This window comes from Arvicanthis niloticus, chromosome 17 (assembly GCF_011762505.2).
Source record: "Arvicanthis niloticus isolate mArvNil1 chromosome 17, mArvNil1.pat.X, whole genome shotgun sequence".
Classification (NCBI taxonomy): Eukaryota; Metazoa; Chordata; class Mammalia; order Rodentia; family Muridae; genus Arvicanthis; species Arvicanthis niloticus.
Window position 1 is genome coordinate 55,695,796 of NC_047674.1, and position 9,980 is coordinate 55,705,775.

General features: G+C 49.5%; 1 protein-coding gene across 1 annotated transcript; it reads right to left on the reverse strand.

Annotated features, from left to right (window-relative positions):
- Positions 1-104: 104 nt before the first annotated feature.
- Positions 105-9,897, reverse strand: Bysl (bystin like). Its single transcript, XM_034521299.2, has 7 exons — positions 9,402-9,897; positions 5,333-5,495; positions 2,755-2,893; positions 2,381-2,514; positions 1,512-1,672; positions 1,260-1,362; positions 105-767 (listed from the first exon to the last, which is right to left on the reverse strand). Exons 1-7 carry the CDS (start codon positions 9,664-9,666, stop codon positions 422-424), a joined length of 1,311 nt encoding a protein of 436 aa, XP_034377190.1. The 5' UTR covers positions 9,667-9,897; the 3' UTR covers positions 105-421.
- Positions 9,898-9,980: the final 83 nt, after the last annotated feature.

Consider the following 9,980-nt stretch of genomic DNA (forward strand, 5'->3'; position numbering starts at 1 on the left):
GAAGAACCCGCCCTCTGAGCAGGGGACAGGGAAGAGCCAGCAGCGATTCCCACTTCTCCCTATAGAGGGGAGGCAGGGACCTGCAGGGACCAAAACACAAGAGCTGCAATAAACAACCAACCGCCTTTGTTTTCTCCACACCCGTGTGCTTATACAGTATCTGGAGAGAGCACCCCTTAAACCAAGTGCCAGGTGGGTTGTGGGGGTGCTGAATTGGGGTAACTCCAGTTAGCTTCCAGAAGTGAACAGGGACCAAAGCCTAAAATGGCAGAGAAAGCCACCAGATGCAGTCCTCTCTGCCCAGGGCTGGAGCCACTGATGCCATAGCAACCCTTAAGTGTCTCGACCTATGTCTTTTAACTACACCAGCCAGGGTCCTGCTGTCCTCCCATGGCCCCTGGACCAACACAGGTGACTGTTCTCATTCCATGGAGACAGCAACATCTTCCACGTCTCTGGGGACTGCACTCTGAAGCTCACGTCTGATTTCAGGGGACAGCTGTGGGTGGGGCTGCAGTCGAAGCAGTTCCAGGAGGGCCTCCTTCTGCTCTGTGGCCAGGTCAGCCTTGTAGCGCTGTGCTAGTGTCAGCAGGCACTGGTGCCAGAGCACGGGCAGCTGGCGCTTCTCTGTCCGGAAGGCAAGAAAATGGAAGACGAGAGCGTCGAGCACCCGGTAGGGCAATGCGTACTTTTTATCCAGCAGCAGGCGCAGGAAGATGCTGTTGGCACCGCTGTATTCCATCTCAGCAATCTTCAGCATGGCCGCACTGAAAGGGAAGGTGGAATCATGGGAATTAGGCCACACCCACGAGAGTGGGAAGGTCCTCCCTCAGACTGAGTCTTACCTACAGCATTGCCAAGGGGACCATCACAGGCTGCTATACTCCTGAGATTTTCTTTACCATCTCTACACATCCGCCCCACACCTCCGTCTCTGGCTTGGATAGTAAGCAACTGCCATGTGTAACTACAGAGCATGTCCACATGTCTCACCACCTCCACTTTTTAGCACACTTATTTCCTAGGTGTCCATTCACACATACAGTCATTTATTTACTGAGTACCTACTCTGTACCAGGCCCCCAGACCCTACTCTTGAAGACCTACTATTCTGCTGGAGTAATCAGACACCACTGGCATAAGCAAGCCTCAGACTCTAGGTATGGTAGCTCCTTCTCCACTTGTACCCCCATGCCCAAGTTCTGGCTCTATTACATAGCTCTCCGCTGACCAGCCCTCCTGCACCTCACCACCAATACCTGGAGTGCAGCACAGGTATGGAGCACTTGCTGAGGATACTGCCCACGATGATGGCTTCTCGGAGAGTACAGGTGCCAGATTCACACAGTGGGATCAGGATTCCTAGGCAGAGTCAGAGGTTTTCAGTCTGTGGTGAGGGAAAGGCAGCGCAGCACCCAGCAGCCCCAGCCATCCCGGACCACCAAGGGGACACAGCCATTCACCACGCAAGAGCTCTGGCCCTCCTTTCTCCCCTGCTTCTGCGATTTTACCTTTGAACCAGGCCCCAGGCTTGAACAGGGCCTTCTTGAGTGCCATGTAGAGGTGAAAGTTGAGTCGTTTGTATTCAGCAATGTCATCTCGGACTCGGGGAAGCAGGACAAGGTTGTAGAAGCGCTGAGCCATGCGCTCCTTCAGATTAGAGGCAAAAATCCTAGCAGGGTGGGAGTTTCCAAGTTACAAGAGAGCCTGGCCCTGGCACTTTAAGCGTCACCATGGATGGTGGATTTGAGAGGTTTTACAGTAAGACACGGGGACATCATTTCAGAAAGGGTATGTGGGACTTGTGTGCACACATATCCAGGTCAGCTTAAAGACAGAGAGCGTGGCCATAGATGTACCCCAAATAGAGCACGTACTGTCTCTCTAGTGTTTGGTTTTAACTTATTTTATGTGCGCGCGTGCGTGTGTGTTTTCCCTGCGTGTATGCCATGTGCGCCTATGCACCGTGTATGTGCCTGGTGCCCATGGAGGCCAGAGGAGAAATCAGATTTCCTGGAGCTAGAGATGGTTGTGCTGGGAATTGAACCTAGATCCTCTAGAAGAACAAGTGCTCCTAACAGCTGAGCCATCTCTCTAGCCCCTTGTGTTTTTCTTCAAAGTGCTGCTGCTGGAGCTGCCTTTCCTGTATTATTTAAGCTGAGCGCCTTTAGCTAGTCTGTGCTGGCTACTCAGGAGAATCAAACCGTCAAGCTCCCCTCCCACAGCAGAGCTGGAGCATGAAAGTGAGAAGCCCTTCCCTCTGAAGTGTACCACAGGACTGGTCACGGAAAACAAAAGAGCAAAGAGCAATGGGCCAGTGAACAGCGGCGGCAGCAGAGCCTGCGCACCCACACCCTGCCACCAGGGCCATCTATGCTACCTGGTGGCTTGATACATGGAGGCTGCAGTCCAGGCTTCAGGCTCAGTGACATAGAGGATCTGCTCCCAGTTGGACAGTGCAGGGATGATCTTAAAAGCCTTGGGCAGTTTCCCACTTCGATACTTACATAACACCTGGGGATAAAGAAAGCAAAGTCACCAAACCATGCTCCAGGTCCTGGCCCTGTCACTGTCTCACGAACTGTGTCACTCATGTCCAGAACAATCCAGAAAGACTCATTCTCTAGGTGACCTTGTTTAGTGGACTTCCAGCGTCAGTAAGAGGCAGTGTCCCAATCCTGTCCTTGATCGTCATGGCTTATTTGGTGGGGTCCTTGGATGAGAGCCCCCCACACACACCCTCTTAGCTCTTACCTCCCGGACTCCTCTGTAGACTTCCAGGACCCGGGGATCCAGCTGAGGCATAGGGAAGCCCGATACCTCTGACATGACAGTCTCCACCTCTGTCTGCTTCTCAGTCAGTTTCTCCATGATGATGTCAGCCAGGGTTCGCCTGCGGAGACACAGGGAAAGAGGCGTAAAGGACTAGGGTCACTTTCCAGGAAACTGTAAAGTCCCCTCACTCTGTTTGTGTACTTTTTTTGTTTCTGTTTTCGACACAGGGTTTCTGTGTGCAGCTTTGCCTGTCCTAGAACTGGCTCTGGAGACCAGGCTGACCTCAAACTCAGAGATCCAGTTGCCTCTGCCTCCTGACTGCTGGACATAATGGTATGCACCACCACTGCCCGGCTCCTGTTTATTAAAAAAGAAAGCCAGCCGTGGTGGTATAAGCCTTTAATCCCAACACTCAGGAGGCAGGCAGATTTTTGTGAGTTCAAGGCCAGTGTGGTGGTCTTCATAGGGAGATCCAGGCCAGCCAGGAGTACACAATAAAACCCTGCCTCAAAAAGAAAAAAAAAAAAAAAAAGAGTCACAAAACAGCCCCCGAAATCAACAAGAATGATTCACAAACTTGCATGTCATCCTTGCACTGGGGCCAGGTGTTGGCCTGTCACTGTTCCAATTTTAGTGTAAGTGATGCCAGAAGTGGCAACGGGCAGTTCCCCGAGATGCTGACAAGTCTTGATCCTCCTGGGATCACAGCCTCAGCTCCCCTCTATGTCCACTTAGCCACCACAAAGTGCTGCAGGGAGCACGGGACCTGGGTGTCTCTGCACTTGAGACAGAGCCAGCAGTAGCAGGGACATTAGGCACTTGGACTCTGAAGTCAGCCCTGGCTCTTCTATCCCCCTTATGACCTTGGCTTGTCACTTGACTCCCCTATGACTCAGCCTGCTCATCTGTAAAGTGGCCACAGTAAACAAGCGTACCCTAGACAGTCAGCTAATGGGTAGCTGCATATGCCTACACGCAGAACTCTCAGACAGAGCCAGCACGTACTGAGGGATGCTACTTCAAGCACACCTAACACTGCTTGCAGAATGGAGATCAACTTTTGAGTACACACTGGAGCTCTGTCCAGGCAGTGGTGGCGCACACATTTGATCTCAGCACTCAGAAGGCAGAGGCAGGCGGATGTTTGTGAGTTCAAGGCCAGTCTAGTCTACAAAGCGAGTTCCAGGAAGGCCAAGGCTACACGAAGAAACTCTGTCTTGAAAACCACAGACAGGCCGGGTGGTGGTGGCGCACGCCTTTAATCCCAGCACTTGGGAGGCAGAGACAGGCGGATTTCTGAGTTCGAGGCCAGCCTGGTCTACCGAGTGAGTTCCAGGACAGCCAGGACTAAACAGAGAAACCCTGTCTCGAAAAACAAAAAAAAAAAAAAAAAAAAAAAAAAAAAGAAAACCACAGACAGACAGAGCTACACAGATAACTAGAGCTCTGGCCGTGTGGGTGCACCACACATCTCCATTACTTGCCAAGACTCCAGGAAGCTTCCTTCCTTCTTCCCACTTGTACAAACAGTCCCAGCACCAACTGCATCCTTCTCAGCCTCTGTCAATTATCCCTGAGTGAGTAGCTGGGATTGGCATCGGCCCATCAGGCTTGTGCAGACGCACACCCCACACACCCCATGCACTGAACCACCCTGCTGCCTCTGCCATGTCAGCCTCTTTAAACAGAAGCTGTCAAATGAGGAGTCAAAATTACTGCCACCTTGGGCTGGAGAGCCGGCTCCACCGTTACAATCTCTCGTAGAGAATGGGTTCGGTTCCCACCGTCTACGGAGTCACTCGCAAGCACCAGTAACTCCAGTTCTAGTTCTTCTGACCTTCACGGGTACGGGGATGCACAAGATGAACATACATACATACATACAGGCAAAACACTCACACCCAGAAAAGAAAAAAAAGTTTTAAGAAAATTACCAATGTAGTAGGCTGTGTGGTCTGCTAGTGGCATCTCCAGAGGCCACCGATGTGACTTCAAATTGCCCTGTGTTGGGGTGTCACTCACACAGCAATGCCTAGCAAGGATGAGACCCTGGGTTCTAGCTTCCAGCACAAGGGGGAAAACGTTTCTCTGCTGTCTTTTTCTGTGCCAGGCAGCACTGAATCTGAGACTTTGCAGACTTGTGTCCTGTTGTCTGCATGACACTGGTGGCAAGTGCTTTTAAACCCTCTGGGAACATGTGGCAATTCCTGGAATAACTTTTCACTATTGGTATCAAGAGGGAGGTGTCAGAGACAGCTGCTAAAGACCATTGGGTTCTGGCTTCCACACATAAAAGAGGTATTGGGCCCACACACTGTGACTGCGACTGAAAGCCCTGAATTAAAAACTACGCTATGAGAGCAACGTACCAAGAATAAAAACCAGAATGGGTCCCTAGCTATAACAAGGGCCTGGGTAACCTAGAACGTCTATGTCAGATGGACAAAGGGGAGACATTTTGAATTTAGGAGGGCCACTGTTGGCAATGATCAGACCAATAGCTGTGGTTTGTGGGAACTTTCTATCAGGGTCCACTGTCCCAACCTTTAAGCCCCACCTGACGGGAGGGTTCTTGTTCATGAACATTTCAATGGCACGCTCATCTTCAGGGTCCACGACCACCTCTGCCTGGTGGTTCACCCCGGTCATTTTGGCCGCCTTCTCCAGGGTAGGCCATTCTTCATCTTCCTCATCCGATCCATCCTGTGGCACTCCTGGCCCTAAAAGAGGAAAGACAAGACAGAATAGTCATGGTGAACTGGGGCTTCTGAGTCAGGTCACCATTCCATGTGCCGCACACCCAGGGTGCAGAAAGGATACACGTGCAAAGGGAAGGGGCAAAAAGTTTTATAAACTATCCTTTTGTTCCCAGAGATTTAGAATCTTGAGACAAAATACAGCACACGAAGCAAGAGATGATGATGCCAGTAAATAATGGATGATATGTCACCCTCAGTGATCTAGAAGGATCCATTCTATACTACACATGTGTAATCCAGATGACCTCAGGGAGCAGGTACTATTTGTTGTACCCAGTTCAAACTGGGACAGATAAGTTGATGTGCCCACAGTAGGCAGTTTGGGTCCTGACTTCCTACTATGTTGCTTGCATAGTAGATCTGTGCCATGTGCTAAAACTAAAACCATGGTAGAGGCAGTCTGTACCACTGGCACTTAGATGAGCACGGAGGCTGAGGATGGGCAATCTGGGAGCAAGAGTGTGCTCCATATCCTGGAAAGCGATGTTGCTAGAGTGTTGGGCGTTAAGGAGCTAGAGCCAGAAAGGAAATGTAAAGGCAATCTGGAAGACTCCGAAGGCTGGGCAGTGGCATTCAGACTCTGATCAACCAGTACGCTTACATTACTGACTTAGGCAGTCAAGGATGACCTGGAGTTTCTTGTTCTCATGCTTCCACTTTCCAAGTGCTGGAATCACAAACACTCGCCACAATGCTTAACTCTGAGCTCCTGGTGTTGGGATAACCTTGTGTTCTGTGTAAAGGTTGCCTCTGCATTATTCACACATTGATTTTTGTAACAGCAGAAAGCTGAGTACAGTTGATATTTTTTGTTACTTTTATGAAGCATCACCCTGTGGGGTGTTGTGTAAACACCTTCTCCAGCACCTTCCGATTGGTCTAATCAAGAGCTGACTGACCCATAGCAAAGCAGGAGAGGGTTGGCGGAACTTCTGGGCCGAGAGAGGAACTCTGGGAAAGAAACACATGGCAGCACTGAGGAGTGGTAACGAGCCCCGTGGTTCAACATACATCAGTATAAATGGGTTAAGTTGTACGAGCTAGTTGGGAACAAGCCAGCTAAGGCCAAACTTTCATAATTAATAAAAAGGTCTCTGTGTCCTTTCTTGGGCGATAGGTGGGTCGAGCCATTTCTGCCATATCCTGAGGTCTTAACCATGTAGCCTTGGCTGGGTGCTTCCTGAGTGCTGGGATTAAAGTCGTGTTCCAACATACCTGGCTGACTTTGGAAACATCCCGCAGAGCTGAAAAGGCAGCTGGGAAAGAGTCTAATAAAAACCGAAGTAGTTGAAACATTGCCTAGCAACAGGTCAGCTGCTATGGAAGCGGGTTAAGGGAAGCACACAGAGCACCGATGATGAGAGTCAAGGTCAGTTTTTGTTTTGTTTTTTAGATTTACTTATTTTACTTTAAGTGTGTGAGTACTGAATGCATGTATGTCTGCACTCAAGTGTGCCCGGTGTCTAATGAAATCAGAAGATGGCCTCTGATCCCTTGCAACTGGAGTTACAGACAGCTGTAGCCTGCCATATGAATGCTAGAAACCAAACTCGGGTCTTATGCAAGAACAAGTGTTCGGAAGAGCCAAGGACCAATTCTTGAGAGTTTCCTCTGTTCTCTACACACATGCACATAAAATTCATGTTAAACAAAAGAAGAAAGTGCTTTGAAACATGTAGGGAAATGAGAGCAATTAGGAGACAGAAGCTGACATTTGTGGGGTGTTTTGTTGTTGTTACTGTTTGCTTTTTGTATATGAGTGAACCATCATGGAGGCCAGAGGTGAATCTTCACTGTTACTCCTCAGGAGCTGATGACCTTGTTTTTGAAACAGGGTCTGACTGGGCCCTGGGGTTAGCTGGTTAGGCTAGACTGGTTGCCCAGTGGGCCCAGGAGATCTGTCTTCAACTCTGTAGCTCTGGGACTATAGGCTGCTGTGAGTGGAAGTCAGGGCCTCATGCTCTCAAAGCATGTACCTCACCAGCTAAATTATCTTATTCCCTACCTAGTTTGTGGTCAGACCCGAAACAGAGACAGACTAGACAGGATGCCATCGATTTCTTGCTGCTGAATAGACCACAGAATACAAATTATGATGCTCCCACCGTGACTCAGGGGAGAGACTGTGGCAGCTTGAACAGGAGGTGTACCAGGTAGATAGAAAGTGACCTGGTTCTGGATAGACACTAAAGACAACATCTTCAGGACTTAATGTGAAGTGAGAAAGAGGAGCCCTGGATTCCGCTTTGAGCAGTGGAAGGCTAACTAGCTAACAAACTCCATGTAGCAAAGAGAGCAGGCTTGGGAAGGAAGTCACAACTTCTGTTTTGGATGCCTTCTTTCTAGAGATAGATACTAGTCTTCAACTTGGAGATGTCAGGTAGACCACTGGATAGAAAGATGTGAGTTTTCTTGGGAGAACCATGTGGGTGAAAAAGCTGGAAGGAGCCATCAAATAGATGGCTTCAAAGTAAAATTTACTGACAGCATCACAGAAGGACCTAAAGGCTCAAGCCCTGCCGTGGTCACCAGCAAGTTCAAGTCCAGCTTGAACAACTTAAGCAGATCCAATCTCATAGTAAGAAAAAAGGGTTTTGTTTTTGTTTTTGTTTTTCAAGACAGGGTTTCTCTGTGTAGCCCTGGCTGTCCTGGAGCTCACTCTGTAGACCAGGCTGGTCTCGAACTCAGAAATCCGCCTGCCTCTGCCTCCCAAGTGCTGGGATCAAAGGCATGAGCCAACACTGCCCAGCTAAGAAAAAGTTTTTAAGAGGTGTGATGTCAAATACATATAATGTCACCCCTTGGAAAACAGGGGCAAGATCAGGACTTCAAGGTCATCCTCCTCAACAGAGAGTTTGAGGCCACCCTGGGCTCCATGACCCCTTACTTCAAAAAACCTAAAAGAAAGCAGAAGAGTTGCTGTAACCCTAAAGCAGTGTTCAAATGTGTCAATACTGCTTTTAGGACAAATAAGGTTAAGCACTGGAGGGCCACAGCAGTTCCTCCCCAGTGAGACAGGCAGCAAGCACCTACCCGTCGTCTTTCCCCTCTTTTTAGCTTCTTTTTTTGTTTTGTTTTTCGAGACAAGGTTTCTCTGTGTAGCCCTGGCTGTCCTGGAACTCACTCTGTAGACCAGGCTGGCCTTGAACTCAGAAATCCTCCTGCCTCTGCCTCCCAAGTGCTGGGATCAAAGGCGTGCACCACCACCGCCTGGCTCTTTTTAGCTTCTAAACAATACTGTTTCCCTTCCCCATCGCTGGAACATTCCCCACTTGCTTTTCAGATCTTATTAGGACATGAAACTTGGGGTACCCACCATGTATAATTAATGTCCCTCTGTTTTTGTTTAAATAGAAATACCATTTCCCCCCTCTCTCTTGAGAGACGGGGCTCTACCATGTAGTTCAAGTTAATCTAGAATTTAATTATATAGACAAGAAAGCCTTTTGCCTTGCTTCTCGAGTGCTGGGATCACATGAGAGAGAGCATCGCCACTCCTGCCTGGAATATATAACTTTAATTATCTATTGAATGTGTGCCTTGAGCTAGACTTCAGGATAGACTTGAGGTGCTATCAGGAAGGACGAATATCTTATTTCTGTATCAGAACTGCCTAAAAACTTAATATAGCTCAAGCATTACGCAGGCAGCCCACAAATACTTCAAGCGCCCAGAGAATAAATTAACGCTAGAACTCGTGTGAGAAATCGCTTTGTGTTGGCTTAACTCTGGGTTCCGGAACCCAGGAGTTGGAAGTGAAGGACCACGAGGGAATGGTAAGCCGCCTACTCTTTTTAATTCCAGCCCAGTATTTCGATGAAGAGTGTTAGACTGGCCCAACCCACCACTTGATCCCTTGTCACTCACCCAGCCGCGTGGCGCGCTCTCGCGGTTTTGCTGGCCGATCTCCAGTCCCGTGTTCAGTCTCGAGCTCCTCCTGCTGTTGCCGGGCTTGCTGCAAAATCCGTCTGCTCAACCGGGGTCCCACATACTCTTCCTCCTCTTCGACGCCGCGCCCCCGCCGTTTTTCTCGGGTCCCCGAGCGCACTGCGTCCCCAGCCAGAATCTGCTCGGCTAGAGGTGCATGCCTCTCCTGATTTTTGGCAACACGTGTCACCTTGAATTTGGGCATTTTTGTCGAAAAACTTGCCCACAAGGTTTACACGTGTGAAGCCGGCTAAAAGCCGCGACTGCGCTTGCGCCTTGTATTCCGGTTTCCAAGAGGTCACTGAGAGGTCACAGCGCCCCCCAGCGTTCGGAGGCCGGAAGTTCCTCATATATCATTATCTCTAGAAGAGCTTCGGGACCTGGAGCAGGAATCCCCAAATTCTCAGGTAATCTCATTGGAAGAGGTAGATGTCCAAGTCACCTTTTCCAGAATTAATGAAAGTAGCTTAAGGCGTCCTGTCAACCCGCCGTATGTCTTGGGGGCGGGGCCGAGTCGAT

What these genes read in the sequence shown, in the direction of transcription:
- Bysl (XM_034521299.2), bottom strand. Translation starts at nt 9,666, where the DNA reads ATGCCCAAATTCAAGGTGACACGTGTTGCCAAAAATCAGGAGAGGCAT. An exon ending in AACAAGAACCCTCCCGTCAG is followed by an intron (nt 2,894 to 5,332) that starts GTGGGGCTTAAA and finishes GTGTCTCCGCAG; the next exon opens with GCGAACCCTGGCTGACATCA. An exon ending in TCCATGTATCAAGCCACCAG is followed by an intron (nt 1,673 to 2,380) that starts GTAGCATAGATG and finishes CCACCCTGCTAG; the next exon opens with GATTTTTGCCTCTAATCTGA.